Below are 23809 nucleotides of genomic sequence, written 5' to 3'. Positions count from 1 at the left end.
CACTCGTACATTTAAATAATAAAAATCACAGAAATTATTCTGCATCCTTTGTGGTGAACCCTCAAAATTATACCCAAATTGTGGTAAGCAAAAATTTCTTATAATGGTTACATACTATATTTCCACATTCACTCAAAGACTCCTCCAAAGGATCATTTGAAGCTATTTTATTGTTTCCCCCCCAAAAAAGGGGAAAAAAATAACAATTTCCTTCAAAATAACTTGAAATTGAGATGGACGGTTAAAATAGGAGCAGGGGAAGGACTGCAAATGGGGAGGATCTTTCTTGCCCTGAGGAAAAGCTGCTTTACAGAACTTAACTGGGGAAACAAAAACCTCCAAATGAACCTTTCAAATAACTCGGTGGGAAACTTAGCCAATGACCCTTGATAACATTTCTTTTATTGTGATATTAATTAAATCCCTTTTTTCCAGCATTAAGGCATCTGCAGTGCTCATCTCAGCAAGGCGGCCTATCAACTACAGTGAACAAATTGACCGCCATTATACAGTAGTTTGTTCTGTGGCGATTCGGAACTGTCTGCTTTTTCTTACGTGTGAAGGCGGGTAAACGACGACGACGACGCTGATATGTTCTTAACGGGAGAGGGAAGGGGGAAAAGTGGACGGACGGGCGAGGGACGCGTTTAGGTGAAAGTAAGGCCGGCCTCGTTGTACACCTTGAACACCTTCTCGATGGCGTTGACGTAGGCGGCCGTCCGCAGGTCCAGGCCGAGGTTGTACTTGCTGGCCGTGCGCATGATTTGCTGAAAATCAGGAAATAAATTGACCTCATTAAAATGGAAAAGAAGCTGAAGATGAATTATTCTGCATTAAATTCAATACAACTGAACTGGACTTATCAAATGTTAGTGTGCTGGTTTGAACATTAAATTCAGGGATTCTTATCATTCCACTAGAGGGAGCCCTCGTAGCATTAGTGATACACTACATACAAAATCACTGCTATGCATTCAGCATAATATGACGTCATAGCTGGGCAATGGAAAAACATGAATCTGGAATTATGATCATTATTTTTCTTTCTGAATCAGACTTTGAGATCAAGCATTTTTTAAATTTCAATGACTGTAATGTTTTCTGCTAGTATGTCGTGTATGATGCCTTACCCTGGCGGATCTTTCCATGGTGTAGGCCAAGCCGGAGTGAACGATGTCCTTCTCGGAGGCACCCTGGAATCCAAACCGGTCAAAGTGAATGAAACCGCCATTTGTGTACGCAACCAAAGTGATGCGCGCTTCTGACACGTCGGATCTACTCACAGCAACTCTGGCCTGGAAGTCGGCGGTGGGCACGATGGGGATGGGTCCGCCCTGCTTGCCAAATTTCCTCTCCAGACTCTCCTGCACGGACACTGGAGGACGCAAAGCATTTTATTCGGCGCAGTCACAAAGGTGAATTGCATTCGTTTGCATCTTGTACTTACTGAGCAGGTGGTAGTTGGAGTCCCGCTCGTATTTGAAGGTCAGACGTCCGTAGCTAACGTGGTTGAGATTCTTCAGCCACTCGAAATAGGACACAGTCACACCGCCGGCGTTCAGGTACATGTCCTGCGGGAGGGAGGTGGGACCGTCAAGTCTTCTTTCACATCATTGAAGATTTTGTTTTTCGTTCACTTACAGGGATGACCATGACTTTGTTAGCCAGGAAAATCTTATCGGCTTCAGGGGTGGTGGGACCGTTGGCGCCCTCGGCGATAATCTGGACAAAGGACACAATGTTTGCTATCATCATAATTTAGAATCCTGAGAAAAAAGTCACATCAAATTTACTAAAAATCAAAAAGCTTATTTATCACACTGTCATTTATTACAACAAGGCTTCATCACGTTCTTTCCAAAGCTCGTGTCTCCTACCTTGGCCTTAATCTTGGGGGCATTGTGGCGCTTCAGCTGCTTCTCGCCGGCGGCCGGGATCAAGATGTGGCAGTCGGCTTCCAGAATGTTCTCCTCGTAGGGTTTGGCGCCCGGGAAGCCCACGATGGTGCCGTGTTGCTGTCGGGCGGAGCCACCAAAACAACAATGTTGAAGCGGAGGTCAGGTTGTCGTGAAAACAAGACGGGCCGCACCAGTTTGTAGTCCTCCAGCTGCTTGGGGTCGATGCCTTCCGGGTTGTAGATGGCGCCGTCGATCTCGCCGATGCCCACGCACTTGGCGCCGTACCTGTGCAGGTACCTCATGGAGTGCAGACCCACGTTGCCAAAGCCCTGAAAAACACCACAACTTAATTGAGACATGAATTTAATGTAACATGACACCTGTAGCCTCCATCATTAGTAATAATGATTTAAAAAAAATAGAAACGGTGGCACGAATGTAAGGAGGATGATTACAAGCGAAAGCGGCAAAGCTTAATTCTCAGCCGGCTAAACCTCCAGGAAGAAGTCATTTGGGCCCGCCGCAATCCCCACACAAAACACTTTCAGAGGGATTAAGCTTTTGATCCGCGATGTCTCCAGCAAGCTGCTGCACTCGCTGGCTCTCATCTTCATCTTGAGTGCATCATCTGACTGGCTGGCCTGATATCCCAGACCTGCTTCCTCCTCCATCAAAATCAATTGCGGCACCTGTCTAAAGCCTTCATCCTCATCATCATCACATGCGGTCACCTGGATGATGAAGGTCTTGTCCTTGAAGCCGGGCGTCAGTCCCAGCATGCTCATGTAGGAGGCCTCATTGATGAAGTTCTCGATGCCGTGGAAGACTCCGCGGCCGGTGGCTGAGATGCGGCCGTGGATGCCGCCCTGGCTGATGGGCTTGCCCGTCACGCAGGCGTGGGCGTTGATGTCCTGTCATAGCAACAAAAAGAAAAAGTCAAACTGGATTCAAAAGCTTACCAATGATTTGCAACTCTTAATTTGAAAGCCTAACCCTCATCCGAAATCTTTGAACACCAAGCCTTATCGCCTTTACGGTGCTGTACCTAATGTTGTGTCCAACTTGGGCTTTTTAATGTTGCCTCATTAATCCATCATCGACAAACAAGAAGGCCTTTCTCTCTGAAAGACTTCTTGCTTGCTTTCATGAGAGAGAAAAGGAATGTTTGCTCTGGCGGGAAGGGAGAGGCACAGGAAGTTGGTGGTTCGGAGTGACTCACTTCTTCCACTTTGCTTCTTGTTTAGCTGCCCCTCTCTCCCGCCCCCCGAAAAAAAGAAAAAAAGAGCCGTCGCGCCGAAGGCAGGCCTGAGCCCGAAGCGGCTTGGCAACTAACCGTGTGCGCGATGGTGTTGGCGTAGGTGTCGGCGATCCAGGACATTTCCCGCTCGCCTGTGCTCATGTCGGGAGCCGGGACGTCGATACCGGGTCCTGGTGGGGGCACGGAGATTAGGGTACTTCAAATTAGGCTGGACAACCTTTTTCACAAATACCGGGTGGAATTTTCAAAACATCAGCTTTCAAAGTTCAAACCTCAGCTAATGGGAAAAATGTTCCAGAAAACTTTGGGCGGGGTTGCAAGAGAAATAATGAAAGGGGGAGGGGTGGGATGTGTGTGCTGAGTTTTGTAGGCTGCTATTTATGAACTGATTTGGGGGAACTGGGCAAATGAGACATGACGGCATCTCCAAAACGTTCACGCTCACCGATGAAGCCCTTCTTGGCCAGCTCGATGGTGAATCTCCTGGTGATCTTCTCCAGCTCGTTGTCCTGCCGAGCCAAAAGGCAAATATTGATATTATCTTGAGGTACTCAAGGGGGAAAGCAGGATGTCTCGTGAGGCGTCGCTTCCTCATATGACTCATATATATATTTTTTTTTTGGAAGTCGTCCTTTGGTTCCAAATTATATGCTGTGTGGTGAAATATGACTCACGGAGTAATTCCTGGGGTTGATCTTGACTCCAGCTTTGGCCCCTCCGAACGGCACATCTGGCAAAAGGAGAACAGCTTGGTTGGCTCAAGTCTTGGCTCACTTACAATACTTCCAAAAAGTAACTCAAGAAGAAGACATTGCTGAAACGTACCCACAACGGCACATTTGTACGTCATCAAGGAGGCCAGAGCTTTCACCTCATCCACAGATACCTCGGTGCTGTAACGGATACCTAAAAAAACACACCCAAAAAAACAAATGGCGTGTTACTATGGCAACCAGTACAAAACCACCAAACGTGCCCCAGCAGAAATGACAAAGGTAATTTGAGTAAAGTGTTTGTCTCAGCTAAATGCTTCACCCTGCATAGCTCAGATTAAAAAAAAAACATCTTCAAAAGCTTATTGCAGCACATTTTGCCACATCAGTTCCAGGTCAAAAGACGGCATCAATGAGCATCCAGAAGAGCCAATCACGGCTCAGTCAGTTTTACGGCGGCTGTAAAACACTCGTACTGCTCATCCAGCACATGTGGGGGGTTGTCTCGAGCAGACATGTTCTTCTTACCCTCAGAACTTTCCACATGATTCACAAACAAAATTAAATTGAGGGCGAGGAAAAAATTCAAAACAAAGCATGATTATGCCTTCCAAAAAAATCAGCTGAGCCACCACGAGCCAGGGAGGACAATCCAAAGCTTGTGATCAAATTATAAAATGTGAAGACCAGCCGCGGGGAAAACATCAAGCCCCCCCCTACACCCCCGCCTAGCAACCGCGGCAGAAAATCAAAGTACTTTGTACCACAAGGAATGTTTTTATTTTTAAATACTGCTGCAAAATTACAGGAATTTTAAAATGTTGTTAGAAGTTTAATCATGCCAAATTGAAATATAGTTGGAATTTAATGAAAGCAAGTTTGGAGCTCTTTATGTAATGACCAAAGATGCCATGAGAGGGCACCAAAGCCTTGGATAATAAGAAAGTAATCATTGGTGTCATGCAATCAATATTTTTAACTGCAACGGGTCACCGATGGCGCGGGTTCACTGCAGTCTGGTGTAACCAGTGAACTCACATGCGTCAAAGGCGCCCTTGAAAAAGGGGCGTGGCCAAAAACTTCGAACTCTAGGGTGCAAAAGGGTCTTTGTGACGCATTAATCATTAAACCCACTCAGCGTTCTTGCTGACTCCAGAGAGGATTCAAATCGCCGTCAGTGACATCATCGCCTTAAGCCGCCTTTAGGAAGAACCAGCTGAGCAATGAAAAAATACGGCTGCCCCAGAATAGTTCCTGCATCCAGCAGGTGCGGGAGTGTTAACAGCAACAACGGCCACCATGTTGGCATGCGTCTTCTTACTACGACGCCCGCAGCCAAATGGGAATGCCTGCGAAAACAACCAAAGTCCCTCCCTCCTGAAGTGCGTCGACACTCCCAGGCGCTTTCGCCATACATCACATCCGGCCCATGTCAAACTACCCAGAATTCTTTGCACGGGGGAGGAGGCTGCATGCACCTTCATAGATGAGGTCTTGAACTTAAGTGTCAAAGGCACGACATCACGCAAACATAACAGTGTCAAAGGCACAAGAGTGATGTCCAAAGTCGGCTTGGAAGCCATTTTGTGGCCCTGCAGATTGATTTGAGTTTTGGCATGAGTTGTAAATATAAAGTTAAAGTTCAGAAATGAGTATGATGGCAGAAAAGCACTACTTTTAGTCTCTTCAACTCACTTCAGAGTTGCTTCAATGGCAAAGGGATCCCTCAAGAGAAGGGCAAGACACTACTTTGATTGCTTTATCACAAAACAAGGGAATATCTCTTCAATTTGAAGTCAATATCTCAACTGTATTCAATGACATTGGTTGGACTATTTGAAGTTAACACAAGTTAACAAATTATGGAGGATAGGTAATACAAAGATGTGAATTTGCAGGAATATGTGGACTTGAAACACGTGTAAATCAAAGCCTCTTCTCTGTCAAAACATTAATTGGGACGCTTTAGTGGAATTAGAGGCCAAGTGGTTTAACTATAACCAGATGTGAGCTACTAGCTTACAGAAGTTTTAGCAGGTGAGCGAAAATATTATTAAAATGTGAGTTTTAGTTGAAAGTGCGACTGCCAACAGTGACACGTCATTATTTGTAGGATAAAAGAAAGAGAGGTTGCTGAGTGACTAGCTCGAAAACCGCTAACTAATGCTAACGGAATGCTAGGCTAACCCGCTAGCTGTCACCGGGGTTCCTCCAGCGCTCACCTCCCTTGCAGGGTGTCCGGTGCTGGCTGTGCTGGGCACGGTATCCCTCCACCACCTCCCACTCGCCGTTGTCTCGCTTGATGGGAAACGACACACTGAGGACGTGGTTGCAGGGCTTGATGATGCGCAGGATCCCTCGCACGCGGTGCCGCTTCTGCTCGGGGGTCTCGCGGGTGCGCAGGTCCTCCACCAGCTTGTCCTCCACGATGGCGGCGCCGCGGTCGAAGAAGCCCTCCACCATGCGGAAGAAGTTGGGGTCGTCCGCCTGATTTTCGCTCGCCGCGTCGGCGTAGCGGCGAACACGCAGTAGGGAAGCGGACGCCGGAAGAGCGGAGTCCACGCAGCCCGAGGCCAGCGCGCTGCCCGCCGAGCGGCTCAACAGCTCTCCGAAGTAGCGATACATGTCCGCGGCGAGAGTGGAGGAAAGGCGACGAGGACGACCCGAGTACGGGATGTGTGGTCCTGTGGACGACAGCGACGGAGGCAAGAGAGAGACGGAGAAGGCTCCTCACCGTGTCTGGACCTCCGAGCGAGTGAAAAGTGACATACTGGGCGTGTTTACTTTAAAAGGCAGCCGAAGGCCAGCTGAGGAGGGCTCCGAGGGGCGCACGCGGAAGCAGCGGTGGGAGGAGGATCCAGACAGACGTGCGCGCTCCCGCTTGCACCGCAGTTGGCCGTGCGCGTTCCCGACTGTATGGCACAAATGAAACTGCATTATTTTTAGTGTTTGTACGTTATAACTTGATTGTTTTATCTGCATTTTTCACATCTGACCCCCCCCCCATACTTTTATTTGCATAGTATCCATGCAAATATAAAATATATGGGTTCATGGCAGGCTAGGGAACATGTGCATGCAAGCCAGTGTGTGAGAGGTCAACAGGTCACTGGTGATTTGAGTGATGGGTGGGGAGGCCTGGAAGGGTTTGAGACAGCTGGGAGAAGTCGGGAAGTGGGCAGCGAGGGTCTTTTGGGGAGAGAAGGGAGGGACGGAGTGGATGTGGGGGAGTGTGAGTAGCTGTTCTCTGATGACCTGCTCAACTCAGCTATCACTCACAAGGCATTGTGGGTAAGACCCCTTCCCCAGCCAGTCCCGATCTCTCGGCAAGTCGCCAAGTTCACTTCATCACTGTATGCTTGCATTGGACAGCCGCAACTTTTCATTTTCCCTCAGAAAACAACCACATGAGAGAGCGAAGCTAGACAGAGTTTAGCGTATCCATCGATTGGTCAAGAGAAAATCGGCCCAACTGGAAAATGGAAAAAACGAATTGTTCTGAAGTGGATGTGACTGCTCCTCTAGTCTCAGTGGCTTTATGTAAGAGCTTGTCAATGGCGTGTTCCTTCACACATATGTGCTGCTTGACCTAATACGGCACGCAGCGATAGGATGAAAATTGCACACTGAAATCGGATGTGACGGACTGGACTTAAACCCGTGGACTCTGCACGGAAGATAAGCACTCACCGTTGGGGCGAACAAACAAAGACAGTCAATCTGTGCAAAAACTGCACTGTATGTTTGAGTCAAAATGGTTTGCCATGGAAATGGAGATTTGCTGGAACAGCCCATATTTACTGGGTACTTTATATCCAAAACAGAAAAATAATGTCATTTAAGCTAACACCATAAAGGTCCACTTTACAAAACAAAAAGAAACTATTGTCATATCTGTCCTTTATTTTAAATCATAAATGAATAATAAAGATAACCTCCATGACCCCCCCCCCACCTTTTACTATCAGCATGTCAAAGACTGCAACAGCGGCCGTGCCATTGGCTGAGAGCCCGACAACACCCACCGTGTTGATGACCACAATAGGGGGGGGGGGGGGGGGGGGGAGGCTGTTGTGAGTGGTCACATGCTGCTTTGACGTGAAACAGCAGGAGAGGGTGGAAACGGTCGCTTCCTACCACCTTAACATGCAGACTAAAAAAAAAAGCGGCAGCTCTCGGTACACTGACAGAATGCAGCCTACACATAGACGCCGACGGGGGCGACTGGGCCGTGGACAACTGCTAGGGTCACCTTGAAATCTCCTTACAAGCTGATTTTTTTTAACTGGTGGAAACTATTCTGATGCTTAATATATTGAAACTCAAAGAATCATGTTTCCATAATATTTAGCTTTATTATTCTTCAATGCCCAAAAGATATTTTTTCAAGCTAAATATTGTATATTACTGCATGGAAAATATCATTGTTACAATATTGTAATATATTCAAATAATATATATTATGCGCCTTCCTTTTTATTATGACTACAGAAGCATTGCATCTCCATGGCAACCCCTTTTAAAGGGATCATTAAATGGTGAAAAGTCAACATGTTGCCTAGCAACTGGTCAGAAAAAAATAAGTCATTCTATTAGATGGCTGAAGATACACAACTGACCGGTGGATCCACTTTTCTCGGTAGCGCTAATAAAAAATAAATGACTTGTCTCAATATAGTAGGAGGGAGGCATCGCTTTACAATACATTTGACCTTTTACTGACAACAAATGTCCACTAGAGGGCGCCAGTGTTTTCCATATTACACTGTTGCCTTAGTGTGAGGCTCTGCATGCAAAGCCACACGTCACAGCCACTTGATGCAGAAACAAAATGAAGAAGTAATATTTATTTGAATACTTTTCAATAAGGATGGTTAGCATGTTTGTCTCGCAGGTCAGATATTTTGGGTTCGAGTCCAGACTGCTTGCATGGCTTTTCTACAGAGACTCTAGTCTACTCCCAAATAAAATAAAAAAAACTTGCTTAAGTGTTAGTTAGTCCAAGAAAATATATTGCGATTTTAATTAAAAAATGACTACAATTCATCTGCACTTTATTCTGAGAACGTCTTCTCTAAAGTCAGTTGAACTGAAACTGTGTATGTCTTCACGTGAGAGGGCCCAGAGGTAAAAAGTTGAACAAGTTCCCACGAGAACTCTCCTACCGCGCGTGTTCATTCAGGAAGTTGCGGCTTCGCCTCGCGTCTGCTCACATCTCCCCATCGACACACGTTGCACATTATACACGCGTGTGTGCGCATAGCCAATGTCACACGCCTTTGCTGTCACTCCACGTGTCAAGTGACCCAAAAGGAAACCCCAAAGGAAGTCAAAGGAGAGGTCAAGAAGGAGTCAAACGGGTCGCTTTCGTCACTCTCGCTCACTGCGGCCAGATAATCGACGACCACAATCAACAATCAGTCTCAAGTGTCAGACAGACACGCTCTACCAAATGTCATGTTTGAAAATTGTAATGATTGCAAACCGAGAAACACCAAAGGCTGGATGGGTTCTTCGGCTGCTGCGATCATTGGTCCACGGAGAGCTGCAGGAACGGCTCCTCCACGTCGCTGTCGCACAAATAAATAAATTGTCATATTGCCTCAATGTCGCAGACAAAAATGTATACCTTAGCACGTAGGTGACGCAGAGGACCATAAGATGCTGCGGGGCTCCGGTTCTGGACTTGGACGTCTGGCCCCTCGGTACCACGGCGCTGTGGCTCTCCACCCACACATACCCGCCGCCCTTCACTAGCATCCTGTAGCGGCCGCTGACTGACTGGCTCTTTGAGTACACTGTAAAAAAAAAATAATAATTCAAAAACAACATGGGCTAACGATGTTGCTTCACCTTTATGACTTACAGTCGACGTGATATTTGGTCAAACAGATCGTGTCCAGCGTGTGACAAAGTTCATATATGGAGCGGCCCACCAGCTCGTGAGAAGTGTACCCTAAAATTGACAACACGCTTCACATGCACACACACCATTAGATCAAGCTAAATAAAATATTTTCAAGTGTTTGCGCTCACCTGTGGTCGCACTGCGTGAACCTCATGTCCATGCTGTGCTGGCTGCTGAAGGTGCGAGCGCAGAGGAGCGTGTGAGACACGGGCAGAGGACGACAGGTGAGAAGAAGGCAGGAGGCCAGGAAGGGGCCGGCGCAAGCCCTCGCTCGGCCCTGGCACTGCAGCACCTAGCATCGCAAAAGAAAATAAAGCCTCCGAAATTATAAAAGGAAAAAAATAGCACTGAAAAAAAATAGCACGAACAAAAATATGACAAAGAGTAAATAATAATAATAATAATAATGAAACACTTGAAATATAATTTAAAAATAACTGTGCCCAACCTTCCACGTGGCCGACTTGATGTTGGTGCTCCGTCCTCGGAGGCTTAGGGTGCTTTTAATCCTCACCACAAAGTCACGTTTTGCGTCGCTCCAAAACTCCTCTTAAACAAAAAATTAATTTAATAACGAATCAACTGTGCTTACCTCAAACATACAAGCAAATTCTCACAAACCTTCAGTTAGGTGGAGATTACTTTTGATTTCTTTGTGGTCATACGGGTGAGTAAACTCAAAAATGTTGTGCCCCATCAGTTCAGTCTAAAGGGGAGCGGGGGGGGGGGGGGGGGGGGGGGGTCACAAAAATCTTTAATAGACATCTAAAGTCTGTGTGTACTAATTTAAAATATTTTTATTTCGGGATCAAAAGAAGAAAACTAATTATGAATACAAACAAAAGTCAATAATCAAATGAAATTATTCAAATGCAGTATATCAATATTAATAAATAAAATATAAAATAAATATGTCTGATCCAAAGGGCAAATTAGACGAGTGGAGGGCACTGTACCTGTGTGAGTCCCAGGTAGCAGCTGACGTTGTCGGACAGGAACATCATGTCCCCCTCGAGGGACAGGACCATCACAAATCCCTCCAGGATGGTTAGGTAGATATCAGTCTCCTCTGCAGCCTCCGTCGGGCCCTTCAAATCCAAAAACGGTGACAGGTACAAGTTGTCTGTGGATTGCGACAGATGATATCCGGTATTTGTGAGTCACACAGAAAGAGCAAGTTGGAAAAAAAATTCAAACTTGTATTGAGAGCATATCACTTGGTAGCAACGTTTTGAGTCGAATGTAGCAAAGCGCCAGACGGATGACGGACGGTTTATCCAGGTGATCTCTGATGGACGCTCGTAACGGCAGCAGGCGGCACAAATCGCCAAAAACGTCCGACTCCACTCGCCGCCTCCGCCTGGCTGCCTCGCGACTGATCGCCCTGCCAGAAAGGAAGAAACATCTAAAAAGTCTACACACCCCTAAAAATAAAAAATATTGGGGAGAAAATAAATGACTAAATTACAAATGCTAAACTTAGTTAATTCTTTTTGTTACATTTATCAACTTTGTAAATTCATCATTACAAGCAAAGCCAAATAATGCAATTTAAAAAAAAAAAGATCCAATAAATAAAAGTCGATTTACCTTCTCTTCTCCTTGTCAGCTCTCATCACGTTGCGGCCGTCAAGCTTATCCGTCTGTCAGCCAGTCGAGTCAATTAGAACGCAACGACTGAACTGCAGTTCAAAGGTCATGCAGAGGAGAAAGCGCATCCCCCTCCCTTTCGCTCAGTTCCCCTCCCCTCTCTACACGACCGAACCTGCCTCACGAGCTTGAAAAAAAGGAAGGAAGGATGCGGGAGGAGGGCTGACAACAAATCTTTTTTTTTTCTTCTTGCCATTTTATTGGAGTCAGAGCAGACAGACGGACAGCAGACAGACGACAGGGCCTGGCTGCCGTCGCACTACATTGGTTTCGGTACTTTCTTTTTGGCACAATGTAAGATAGTGTGACCGGGATCAGGCTAATCCCTGGATTGCGCGAAGCTTCACTAGATCCACACACACACACACACACACACCAGAACCCTCCCAACGTTGCCCCCGCTCCCAATTACAGTGCACGCAACAACAGTCCGTGTGTAAATACGTGTTTTGCGTGTGGATGAGTACAGTGGCGACTTTTCGGCATGCGCGTTAGTTGCGCCACTGTTTCGGTGGTGGAAATGTGAGGTAATTCAACTGCTGGTCCTTTCACTCAGGCTGTAACAGACCTACAATAGTATAGTTAAGAGTAATATACACAAACATGTCGCTCGGAGAATACACTTTACAATAATAATAATTAGAATTTCAAAAAAGAAAAAGTAAAGCAAGCAGTTTGGCTGCAAGGGGAAGCGGGGGAACACTGCTGGTAACCGTGGAAACGCTCACACACACACACGCGCGCACGAGCCAAAATGTACATTCGGGACAAAACGGCGGCTCGTCGTAATTAGTTCAATAGCCTGTGAGTAAGCTGCACATTCATTGGATGGACACAAGCGTCATTCAGACCAATCGGGAATGATTACAAAATAAAAAGCCATAAAATATATCAGATAGAAAGATATGAGAGAGGGTTATATTGCACAAAACGGAGGGGAGTCAGGTCCCTAATGAGGGCCGTTAGAAGACACTGGGGGTCTTTCAGGGGGGTGCTTGTCCATGCGCAACAAGCTTGCGGACGACAGCGACACAATACGCGACACAGGCTAATATCTGGATTTATATGTACAGTATACAGGCGCTCTGCGGGGAGGAAGAAGCCGTCTAAAGTGTGTGTATGTGTGGCAAAGTGTTTTCAAGCGGATGTGCATATTTATCGTAAAATCCAGGCAACGACAAGAACGACGACGACAACGCACGTAAAGTAACCACGGCGCCAAAAGGTGTGTGTTGATGTGTGTGTTAGGTGTGAGTCTCATCAGGGGCACAGTAGGAGAAGTCCTTGAACTCCTCCTGATTGATCTGCCGGATGATGGCCTCGTCGGTGGGCGTGAGCACGGGGTCCTCCTTGGTGAAGTCCTGGTCAAAGTTGTTCACGTCGCGCTTGGTTTTCTACGGAAACCCAAATGTGGATACAATTACCTTCTGCCATCTAGTGGAGGAGCGATACATTGTTTTGTCATGAACAAATTTGAATCAGATGGAGCTTTCAAGTCATTTAAGTGAATGCACAAAATGAAATATGTCGCTTACAATGCGCGGCTTGAAGGGGGGTCGCACTTTCCTCTGCTCCAGCAGCAGCCAGTCGATCTCACGGAAGAAGGGGTGCGTCTTGATGGCCTCCTCGCAACCTTGGCTCACCACGCAACCCAGACGCTTGGCCGGATTCTTGGTCATGAACTACACACATAAATAATAATATGTATTTTGTGTGTATTTATTTTCCGCCTCTGCTCACACACACACAATAGATTCCACAAATTTCCCAGTAGGAGTTTAACGGCGTACGAGGAACCCGTTCATCTCTTCTATCTGCTAAATGGAAGGGACAGAACGGGCCGGGCGTTAATCGCGAGCGCGTTCGCGGCGATAATGGTGCGAAGAGGCGTCTAATGAGACGGGTCAGCCGGGGGGGCGCCGGTTTGCCGCCGCTGAAAGCAGGCGTCGCTTTTGTCCCGGCGTCCGTCAAGTGCAGCTACAGCAATTTGCGGCTCTATGATCACGTTGTTAGCGTTCGCAACCTCTGACTGACTTTTTTGTGTGAATTCTAACACCTCATCACCAAATGGCGTCAAGTGCACTTTCTGTGGGTGTGAGGAAATGTGAATGAAACGTTTGTGCCGGTGCCACAGTAATTGAAAACAATATCAAGAAAAACTAAAAAAAAAACAAATCTAAAAAATGTTTTGTACCGCTCGCAGGATGGAAACGGCCTCCTTGCTGAGCCACACGGGGTAGAGGACGTCGTCGTGCAAGATGGACTCGAACAGGTCGTCCTCGTTGTCAGCTTCGAACGGCGGCTGGCCCGCCATCATCTCGTACATCAGGACCCCCAGCGCCCACCAGTCCACCGAAGCTCCGTACTCCAGCTCCTGCAGGATCTAAAAAAAAATAAAAGGGCACTTTTCAAGATTTGTGGGTGATTTGTGGTGGATTTGTGGGCGTGGCCTGCGTTCACCTCAGGGGCGATGTAGTCGGGCGTGCCGCAGAAGGTGGTGGTGGTCACGCCGTTCATGATGCCCTCCTTGCACATGCCGAAGTCGGCCAGCTTGCAGTGGCCCTCGGCGTCCAGCAGGATGTTGTCCAGCTTCAAGTCCCTAACGGAGCCGACACATTTGTTAGGCGAGGAGGGGGCGATTGCAAATATGCAATTTTCCAACCGACCTGTAGATGACGCCGTTGCGGTGCAGGAACATGAGCGCCGACGTGACTTCGGCGGCGTAGAATCGCGAGCGTGGCTCGTCGAACTTGCGCGAGCGCTGAATCTGGAACATCAGGTCGCCGCCGTTCACGTACTCCATGACGAAGAACAAGCGGTCCTGCCGGGGAGGAATCTGTGAGCCTTTTTGTTTTTTTTCCAGTCGCTGTTTAATAATGTCACATTCTTTTGTTGTTTAAAAAAAAGATCAAAAATAAATTAAACTCAGAAATTGGATTAAAAAAAAATGTAAAAATTAAATAAAAATGGTAAAATTCAATTACACTCTGAAATTGGATTTTTGAAACTATTTGATTTCAAGGCCACATGGGCTGGTCTGAAGTGAAGGTGCGTCCTACTCGGGTCTGGAAGCAGCAGTAGAGCTGGGTGAGGTAGGGGTGTCGACGGGCCAGAGCCAGGATGCGCTTCTCCGTCATGGTGCAGTCCACGTCATCGTCCTGCAGGATCACGTCCTTCTTCAGAACCTTGACGGCGTACACCTCCTCCGTCCCCTTCAGCTCCGCCAGCATCACCTAAACGCAGGAGACCGATAGGACCACCCTCCACCACCAGACCTGATCACGATAGAAAAAAAAAAAAAAACAACAAACCTTGCCGAAGCTGCCTTTGCCGAGAACCTTGATCAAGTTGAAGTCCTTGAGGGTCTTCCTCTGGCTCTGTCCGTTCTCGCGGCCGCCCAACGACGAGCCGGTGGACAACGAGGTGGTGGAGGTGGCGGAGGAGGACAAGGAGGACGAGGAGGAGTGCTGGGGTCCCTGCTGGTCCAGTGACAGCGTGTCCTGTAGCCGATCCGACTCCGCCAAATCTGTTTGACAAAATTTTGAGACCCGTCAATCACAATTGCGGATGGAAAATATCCAACGGTGAGACCGATGAAGAAACAACAAAGTTTTCTTTAAGGGCGTTGGTGAAGACACTTTGTAGAACAAACCGAGTCAACTTGTGCGAGGAAAAGTGTGAGGCGGTGATGACTAACTGCGACGAGCAAATGGCGGTGGGCGGCGCGTTAGAATTCCTCAGGTTGGCTCTCCAGCGGGCCGCTCGTACTTGTTCCAAAAGAACCCGCAACGTTGTTCACGTTGTGCCAAACTTTGCTTTTATACTAAAAACTCCATCTTTGTGGTATGTGTGAATCATGTGACCTTTTTGTTTTGGATCAAATGAACCGTTCTTAGATATTTACCCTGCTGGGACGGCGAGGTGGGGATAGCCGGCTGGCTGAAGCTGTTCTCCGTCTGTGAAAGCTCTGGAGGAGATTGGGGAGTGTCTTGCCCGGGCGTCAACTGCAGAAACAAGTAATGGCAGTGTTTAAAAAAAAAAAAAAAAAGAAAAATTCCTGCGTGTTGGAGCTTTTTGCCCAGAGGCAGAGTATTTTAGGTCTGCCCTCGATTTGCCGTTTATGAAGCTTATGTAGCAAATCGCTTTCTTCAGTTTTGCCGATTTACCTTCCTGCGACGCTGAGCCGTGTTGGAGATCTTATCGGGCGTGACTCCCAGGTCGGACAGAACCTTGGCGATGCCTCGGGCGTCCACGCCGCAATTGGGGGCCACGTTCTTCTCGCAACGCCTATGCACGTTCATCTTACACACTGCGCACAGATTTGATGCAATTGGATCTCTGGCAAAACGTACATGTTCACAAAACTCACCCTTGCATTGAAGGCCCTGCCTCAGGAGGCCCCACAATAGCGAGCCGCAGTGGTCGCAGAAGGTGGGCACCTTGTAGTTGTGGATGCTGAACTTGTGCGGCATGTTGACGCTGAAGCGCTGCGAGCCCACCTGCAGGGGGAGCCAGACAAAGCTCACCGGCTGTGCTTTAGGACAAACACCATGGCTTGGCTTACCTCCTCCGGGGTGTCCTCCTGCTTCTTCATGCCGGCACACTTGGTGATGATGAGCTCGTGGCAGCGCTTATGGACCACGCACGTGCAGACTGGTGGAAGAATAATTTGTTTTTGTGTCGCTTAAGAGTTGTGAGACAAGCACTCACCTTGACACTGGTAGCCTTGCTTCCCCAGGACGCCCCTATTAAAGAGAAATTAATGTTAGTGTGTTGTCATGAAAACACACAACATGAGGTGTGTGTGTACCAGATAAAGTCTCTGCAGTGCGAGCAGTAGGTGGGCTGCCGCAGGTAGGTGGCCATGAACTTGTGTCCGTTAACTTGATGGACGCGCCGGCGCACCGCACCTTGGCGGCGCCGCGGGCCGATCCGCTCCCGGAAAACCCGCTCCTCATTGTCGTTGGCTCCCGAGGCTGCACGGAGAACGCAAATAAGTCCAAACGGAAGATGTTTCTGTCATGTGAAGGACGGAGAGGGGGGGGGTGTCGGTTCCCGGTGTCCGCCGCTATTTATACCTCGCCGTGTGGGAGGCGGCACAAGCCGGGACGGCGTGTTAAAATAAAAATACTCCTCCTCACGCGCGAGGCGGCTGGTTGGCTTCCCCAGAAGAGACGAGCGCTTTCGGAGGGCAACCTGAAGACAAGAGAAGCGCCTCCGCGAGCACGCCTCCCACACACGCCGGCGTCCTACTTTGCCTCCCTCAAGCTCCCGGGTGAGGAAGAGATGTGCTTACTCCTCCTGAGCTCAATTACCGGCGAGATATCGAGGGACACACACGTACACGAGCTAGCGCAAGCTAACAGCGTTCCATTTAGAAGACAGCTTGCGTCTGTGTAATATCACCCCCCCTGCTTGGAAAGTTCAACAACACCAAGTCATTCTGTAAATTAAGAAACCCTGGGATCAACATTGTCATGATGTTGGCATCGCTCACGAGTGTGTGTGGGTACTTGTGTGTGTGTGAGATGCTGGCCAGAGGGTGGAGACAGCTAAACAAGCTAAACAGGCCATCAGTGGGATCACTTTTGTTTTACATAATACATCATCCATCTGTCCACACACACGCAGACGCACATACAGGAAGACAAAAAAGGTTGATGAGGCTTAACAACAGCAGAGCGGGATCGTCGTGGCGACAGACGCACTCTGCATGGAATGTGCACACACACACACACACAAGTATGGCGGTAATCCATCCAGTCATGAGCGAGCGGACACTAACATTAAACACATAAACCATTCGGGATTAAAAAAAAAAAAGAATCTTGGACTCAGCAGGGCTACATTTGCTGGCTTGCGATGATTATGTTTGCTTATTCGATAGATAATGAAATCACGGACGTGAAGAATAAAGATGGAGGAGCGAGGGAGTGCAGATGGTCAGATTAGGTCAGATTATTTGCCTCCTGCAAGAAACCCACGTCAAGAGTGAGAGCAGGACACACACACATATGTATACACACGGCACTTGTGTACATCTGCACCCGCTCCAGCCAGATGAACTCTGGCAGGAAGTTCAAGAGTGGGCGTGGCGCTCAACCGTGAGGTCACGGCCGGCGTGTCCAATGGCGACCGAGATGCCGCCGTCTCTTAGACGCGCATGTGCGTAATCCTTAGCTCCATCTCACCTGCTATTTTAAGAACGTCCTCCCTCCCTGTCCCGTCGCCACGGAGAACCTCTCGCCCCCCCCCCACCCACATCCATACGCATGCACACACTCCCACCGGAAGGCAGCGTGTCTATTTATAAGCGGGCGGTAAGGGTGAGGGGGGTGTTGGGGGGTGTTCACAGGTGCAGGTGCAATCTTTTACCAGGAGGGAGAAATAAGTCTTGCAATGCATCGTTTGAGAAAACAAAATGGCCGCAGGATGTTGTCTAATGTATGCCTCGGAAGTCATTATGGATCGACACGGAACGCCACTCAAGGCTACTTACTTTTTCATCCTATAACTTTAATTATAGATGCTGTACAGCAGTCTGAATCCTATATTGCGCTATAGTGGGGTTTTTTAAGTAATGTTTGTTTCGTGGATTTTTACAGTATATGGTGGAAGAGCTTGCTTACCCTCAGTGGAAGATCCAGACAGGTCAATGACCACGTACACCTTTCCCTCGGGCTCCAAATCGATCTAAACAAAAGAAGAAAAAAAATGGTTGGATTTTGGTATCGGTAGTTTCCACGAGTACCCGATACCTTCAAATAGCAGCCCGATACCTGCACCTGGTATCAGCTAACCTAAACATACTTGCAAAGGAAACGTTTAATGAATTTATTCTTCATTTATTTATTTTGTGACTGATTCCATTCAGGCCACAAAGTGCTTCTCCAAAAACACATTGAATGGAGCCAGTGTGCTCGGTCGGGTGTGCGATTACGAGGAGAGATTAAGACCCCGTTATAAAAGACATCATCCAACCAAATTATTCAAGAACTGATGACATCATCCCCTTAGAATACACATGCAATTACTCAGATTAAAATTGGGGGGGGGAGGCATGAGGAACGCGAGCATGAATAAAAAACAAAATGGGGGGGGGGGGCATTAAATCGTTGGCTAAGCTCCAGGACAGCCGCAGATCCTCTTATGCAAGCGGCCCAACTCGCACATCAGCGCCGCGTCAAAGATGCAACGTGCGGCTAGCAGATAAATATGAGACAAGCAAAGAAAAAGAAAAAATGAATTGCCCACCAAGACAATCAGCACAATGGACGCAATGTCAGCATTATTAGTTTTCGATTTGTTATTGCGTCAAAGGCATCGGCAATAATGCCGCTGGGATTCTTGATGTGGATCGGCTAGCCTTGAAAACCAGGCGCTAATCCTCAAATGCTGCCTCTTGCATAACTCGCCAGGATATTAACGCCAGCGAGAAGCACTCTGCCACCTTTGGGGAACTGGAGGATGGCGTGATGCCTTCAGGTTCCCTTTAGGGTCAGTAAATCTCATGGCAAGGCCTGTTTATCGACTGTGCAAAAAAACCACAAATTTGAAAGTTGATTCATGATACAGAAGTTGAACGTACAGAAAGAAACGATTACAATGAGCATGCTAGGCGACGACGTGCTAATGTTGGTTAGCAAGATGTGTAGTTGCAAAGTGCTTCAATTTATTTTGGATTCTGACAGACTCTTGGAAGTGTGACACCCAACCAGCCCCCAACACACACACACCTCGGCCTAGCTACAAAAGATGGGAGGAGAGTGCCGGAGAATCTAGTCGGCCTCAGTAATCTTGTTAGTCCAATTAGCAAGCACATACCAGCGGGAGGAGACAGCTAACTTCACAAACTCATACGTGTGTGTGATGACTATAAAATAGATTTGCGATGGAGGCCACCATTCAACACATCTTGAATAGTTTTTTTCAAATGTAACATACACAGGTCATATTTTTTATGGCGGCTGGAACGGATTAATGGCATTTGAATTCATTTCAATGGGGAAAATTGATTTAAAAACTCCACCATGAATTGGGAGGTGAGATTGACACGAGCGAACACACACACACACACCGTATGCGGCACAGACAGGCCAGCGATAGCACGCATTGTATCGATAGTGTGCAAGTGGCTCGCTCACCCTGCCTCCCCCCCTCCCCCCCTCCTCCCACTCAGACAGCGGCCCTTGGCGGAGAATTTAGTCTCATTGACAAGCCGCCTCCCACACCCATCTGTCACATGACACGTTTCGCCGTGGACGCCGAGGGAGCGCCGACACACTCGCACTACAACTCGCCTGCTAGCGTGTGTGTGTGTGTGTGTGCACGGCTTTCACAAGTGTGAGGTGTCTGCGAACACACACATCAACTGAAAACACATGACAATAGAACAAATAGGATTAGACCTACACAAAATTGACATGAAAATACACAGGAAAAAAAAAAAATTCCAGGCCAAGGCCGCTTTAAGCAACACTTCCGATCTCGATTGCCCGACTGCTGACTCGGAATGACTCTTGTGATTCCGTCTTTTTAGCCTTAAGGTTAGCATTACGTGAAGATTGAAATGATGTTTTCAGTCCAAACATGAAAACACATCATTGTTTGTGTGCTATTAATTCAAGCGGACTGAGCTGGTCCATTGTTTCTACTCCGATCACATTTTAAGCGCGACGGATGTCGAAATCGAGGTCACTCCGATGAGAAGGTAACCGGCGAGTGAAGCAGCATGCGCCTCATGCAACTTTAATGCAACATCATAGACGGCTAATCATGTAAGAGGAGCTGCACAGTGTGGCGGAGGCAGCGAGGCTCTGATTAGGTGTCACACAAATGGAAAATATATCCTTCAAAGAAAAAAAATTATTTACAGAAAAACACTAATCCTGATTTTCATTGATTTTTTTTTTCCTTCAAGGAAAATGCTATTATTTTGCTTTTTGGAATCCGCCCGCGTGTGTGTGTTTGGTTAAGCTTGGCCTGACTCTGTGATGGAAACAGCAAGTGTGGACATGATGAGACTTTGCAATACAGTCCAATTCCCCATTTGGACCACGTTAAGATGTTCTCCTCCTCCACATACACGCAGGCATTCTTTTTGACGGCTACCGTGTCATCCTGATGACAGCAAACACAAAACAAGATGTAAGTCGTTGCCAGGGAAAAAAGATGATGAAAGAGAAATAAAAAGACCCGCTTTGGGGATTATATCTTTCAATAACTAGCTGGTTTTAATCGTGATGCCCGTTTTGGGCAATGTTATAATTTTCCCCAAAAGTTGCTGATGAATCTTTTTGAAGACCTCCTTCCTGCTCTTGGTCCGCAGGTGAGAGGCTGTCACCGAGGGCACGGACGGCCTGTCAGCGTCGCCATAGTGACGCTCTTCACACAGCATCTCAATGACTGCTGGTGGGAGAACGCTGGGGGGTGGGGCGGGGGGGTCAATTAATAAGCATCAAAGCCTGGTTAATATTTCACCCGTGCCATGGCGCCGGCAGCCAGTGGGAAGTCCGAGATGGACGGATAGAAAAGAACAGGAGGTGTTTTAGCTTAGCTTGAGTTGAACTTTTTATTATCTTCTAGTATTTGCTGATAATTAATAAACCCTCACAAAATGTTACTTTCCACTAATTACAGTGCATTTTTTTTATTTCTGACGCAATTATTTTGAAAGAAGCACACTAATGGCAGTCTTCCATTAATTTGAGTGCGTTTGTGGGAAAAAACATCTAAAAAAAAATCTCATTAGAAAAACATTACAGATTGTACGCAACGACGTCAAGGATTAGTCACTCGGAATTGGAAACAATAGGAAGGGCGCACGAATGGCCGTCGTCGCTGTGATGTAATGATTGAGCGGCGAGCTTATCAATACCAGGGCGCTCAATCGACAGAGGAATCCATACGGTCTGACCTTAGCTTGGACGGCGCAGGGTGCGAGCGTGCCTGCCCCCTTTTAGCGGCTAAGGTATGGAGCCAAAGGTTACATAAGCGTTGCTTGCTTGCAAACCGTATTGCACTGTGAGCAAAATGATGATTAAAAAAAAAAATCTGTTTGGATCGGTTTTAGTGAGACCACTTTGAAAGATTACGCTGCAGTTAATTGGGAAATGCAACGCCCCATTGGTCGGAATTGGTCCTACCTTTGTTTTGGTACTAAGTTTTTTTTTAACTTGTTTTTGGTCTTATCTGATTGTAGCTGAATGTTGGTAGTATCTGGTTTAGTGTGTAACTTAGACCTGATTTGTTAAGCGGGTTTAAATAGTCCGGCGCACGTGCAGCTAATTGAACCCAGAGGCTCAGGCAAAATTCCCCTTTTGTTGGAACACAAAGTGAGACGAGATAAAACAAAAGTGCTTGAGAGCGGGGGGCCGCGGGGGGGGGGGGGGGGGGGTTAGTCTGTGGACGGGATCACATGTTGTCGCTGAGGACAAACTCTCCGGCCCATGAACAAACGGGCCCTTTTATACGTGGCGGCATACGGATGCGCCGTTCCGACATCACGGTATCGGCTCAAATCTGATTACATGAGAAGAAGCTTCAGTGGGGGGGGGGTCGAAGGGGGGGCGCTACATGCGCCTCCCGACCTGGACGCTCGGGAATGAAACTTACCGTTCTCTCCAGCCTCGGGAGGAATGCGAAGAATTGTGGAGGGAGGATGGGATGTGGTAAATTAGATGGGGTGCTGCACAATTTTGAATTCAATAAATACATCAGGACGCACTTTAAATTGGTGCTGATTCGGGATCCGGGTTGATTATATTTGCTCTGACATCTTTCTTTGGCAGTAGTGGATTTAAACTGGCAATTAGTTGGAGTACTACAGTACCTGGTTTTGAGAGAAGCAAATTTGGCACTTATCGGGAGCACTTGGCTTGGTACCACCTTTTAGTTTTAGCTTAGCTGTCCTGACTATGAAAAGCCAAACAACAAAGTTCAGAAAGCCAAACTGCATTCTCTGCGGTCACGAGACCCAGAGTAACCCACCGCGAAGCCCACTTACCCAATCCTCGTAGTGCCTCGTCCCGTTCTGCAGCAGGTCCTCCAGCTGGATGGTGCAGTTGGCCACAAAGTCGTCGTAGCCGATGGGCGCGTCGTGGAACACGGACAGCTCCAGGCTACGGCCCTCGCGCACCTCGGTGCAGAACTCCTGATGCCAGGCGGGGCTGTTGGTCTTGGTGCGCGTGACCGTCTGGCCCAGGCGAGTCTGGTCTAGGTTGAGTGCCAGGTAGGGGTCCAGCAAGAAGGAGCCGCTCTTACCCACGGCGTGACGCAGCGCCCATGGGGTGGGCTTGAGGTCCACCGCCTCGCACACTCGCACCTTCAGGAGGCCGCTGAACACCGGCATGTTTGAGACTTCCTTCCTTCCTTGAGCTTTCTGTTTGGGGGTCGTCTGCCTTTTCCAAGCAGTTTCCTTCCAGTGAGTGGAGTGGGGAAATGGGGGAGTGAGGTGGGGGGGGCGGTCACACCACAGTGGGGCTACATCCCATAATGACGCCTGGACTCTGCAGACATATTCTGGTCTGAGGATGACGAGAAAGAAGACGTCCTACTCCTGGATTGTTTATGCTTGGGCACAAGCGGAAACAGGGCTGAAGATCTCAAACCCGGGACGCCGACGAGCAGCCTCCCGTGAGCTGTCTTCTTCTACTGCGGCCCCCCCACCGCCACCCCGACATACGTACATATACACCACACGTCCACGGTGTGCCTCACTCGGGCTCAGGGTGGGGGAGAGCGGGAGCAGCCGCGCCTAGCCATCCGGGTTTGGCGCTCCAGTCTCCGGCCCCCAGTCTATGGGCTGTCGCTCCCCCCTCCGCCGCGAAGGATTAATCTCCCGCCGCTTAAACGCTCAATTCACGGAACTCGTTCCCGCGTCCAAACGACGGTTCCGAGTCGTCCGCTTCCCCCCCGGTTTGCGTGTTCGGTTCCACGGCGTTCACGAGTGCATCACTCACGTTCGCTTCTTCGCCACCGTTCGATTTTTCTCTGTGTGTGTGTGCGCGCGCGCGGTTGTCCGTGCGCGAGCGCCCCCGCCTGCCTCTGCTTCCCGTCTCCGCGCGTGCCCGCAGGAAATGCGCAAAACGCGTCATCGCGCGCGCAACCGAGGAGAGGAAGGCAGAGGTAGTGCGCGTTCACGCGGTTGTGTTAGTGTGACCGGTGTTGATGCCAATTTAGGACTTTTGGTACTAGATTCACGCAAATGTTGCTAAACTAATCACATTCTTTACCAAAGTAGAAATACAGATGTTTGTTAAAAACTTATAAAAGTAAAAAAGTCCATTTTCAACAGCTGTACCCAAATAAAAGTTAAAATTAAATTATACACTTGAGTACCTGGCGTTGGCGTGATGCCAATTGCCAATTCAGTTTCCCCTTT

At 48.1% G+C, this 23809-nt stretch overlaps 3 protein-coding genes across 4 annotated transcripts; all 3 read right to left on the bottom strand.

Annotated features, from left to right (window-relative positions):
* Positions 1-151: 151 nt before the first annotated feature.
* LOC148382845 (glutamate dehydrogenase, mitochondrial) lies at positions 152-6642 on the bottom strand. Its single transcript, XM_088360243.1, has 13 exons — positions 6092-6642; positions 3982-4062; positions 3831-3886; positions 3602-3665; positions 3232-3326; positions 2630-2809; positions 2090-2227; positions 1878-2015; positions 1642-1722; positions 1448-1571; positions 1284-1375; positions 1131-1193; positions 152-767 (listed from the first exon to the last, which is right to left on the bottom strand). Exons 1-13 carry the CDS (start codon positions 6492-6494, stop codon positions 648-650), a joined length of 1635 nt encoding a protein of 544 aa, XP_088216369.1. The 5' UTR covers positions 6495-6642; the 3' UTR covers positions 152-647.
* Positions 6643-6652: 10 nt separating this feature from the next.
* LOC148382844 (endothelial PAS domain-containing protein 1-like) lies at positions 6653-11504 on the bottom strand. 2 transcript variants are annotated; one of them, XM_088360250.1, is made up of 10 exons: positions 11368-11504; positions 10995-11161; positions 10734-10900; positions 10399-10483; positions 10226-10326; positions 9906-10069; positions 9736-9842; positions 9499-9667; positions 9355-9439; positions 6653-6781 (listed from the first exon to the last, which is right to left on the bottom strand). In XM_088360250.1, exons 1-9 carry the CDS (start codon positions 11391-11393, stop codon positions 9397-9399), a joined length of 1029 nt encoding a protein of 342 aa, XP_088216376.1. In that variant the 5' UTR covers positions 11394-11504; the 3' UTR covers positions 6653-6781; positions 9355-9396. The 2 variants fall into 2 exon arrangements, with proteins under 2 accessions (XP_088216376.1, XP_088216375.1); XM_088360249.1 differs by lacking the exon at positions 6653-6781 and having other exon boundaries at positions 8094-9439.
* A 117-nt stretch (positions 11505-11621) lies between these two features.
* prkcea (protein kinase C, epsilon a) lies at positions 11622-23505 on the bottom strand. Its single transcript, XM_088360242.1, has 15 exons — positions 22433-23505; positions 18057-18120; positions 16238-16403; positions 16138-16172; positions 15992-16080; positions 15797-15926; positions 15594-15736; positions 15332-15431; positions 14739-14953; positions 14487-14660; positions 14094-14248; positions 13888-14026; positions 13622-13810; positions 12963-13109; positions 11622-12821 (listed from the first exon to the last, which is right to left on the bottom strand). Exons 1-15 carry the CDS (start codon positions 22775-22777, stop codon positions 12672-12674), a joined length of 2241 nt encoding a protein of 746 aa, XP_088216368.1. The 5' UTR covers positions 22778-23505; the 3' UTR covers positions 11622-12671.
* Between the last annotated feature and the right edge of the window lie 304 nt (positions 23506-23809).

This window comes from Syngnathus floridae, chromosome 18, assembly GCF_059516105.1.
Source record: "Syngnathus floridae isolate MCC-2025c chromosome 18, RoL_Sflo_1.0, whole genome shotgun sequence".
NCBI lineage: Eukaryota > Metazoa > Chordata > Actinopteri > Syngnathiformes > Syngnathidae > Syngnathus > Syngnathus floridae.
This window is presented reverse-complemented; position numbering and strand designations above follow the sequence as displayed.

Coding starts and splice junctions, on each gene's coding strand:
- LOC148382845 (XM_088360243.1), bottom strand. CDS start 6,494: ATGTATCGCTACTTCGGAGAGCTGTTGAGCCGCTCGGCGGGCAGCGCG. Junction 3,666..3,830: donor TCAACCCCAGGAATTACTCC/GTGAGTCATATT, acceptor TTGGCTCGGCAG/GACAACGAGCTGGAGAAGAT. Junction 1,194..1,283: donor ACTTCCAGGCCAGAGTTGCT/GTGAGTAGATCC, acceptor TTTGGATTCCAG/GGTGCCTCCGAGAAGGACAT.
- prkcea (XM_088360242.1), bottom strand. CDS start 22,777: ATGCCGGTGTTCAGCGGCCTCCTGAAGGTGCGAGTGTGCGAGGCGGTG. Junction 15,927..15,991: donor AGGAGGACACCCCGGAGGAG/GTAAGCCAAGCC, acceptor CTCCCCCTGCAG/GTGGGCTCGCAGCGCTTCAG. Junction 12,822..12,962: donor CCCCCTTCAAGCCGCGCATT/GTAAGCGACATA, acceptor GGGTTTCCGTAG/AAAACCAAGCGCGACGTGAA.
- LOC148382844 (XM_088360250.1), bottom strand. CDS start 11,393: ATGAGAGCTGACAAGGAGAAGAGAAG. Junction 10,901..10,994: donor ACTCAAAACGTTGCTACCAA/GTGATATGCTCT, acceptor CGCAATCCACAG/ACAACTTGTACCTGTCACCG. Junction 9,668..9,735: donor GACCAAATATCACGTCGACT/GTAAGTCATAAA, acceptor TTTTTTTTACAG/TGTACTCAAAGAGCCAGTCA.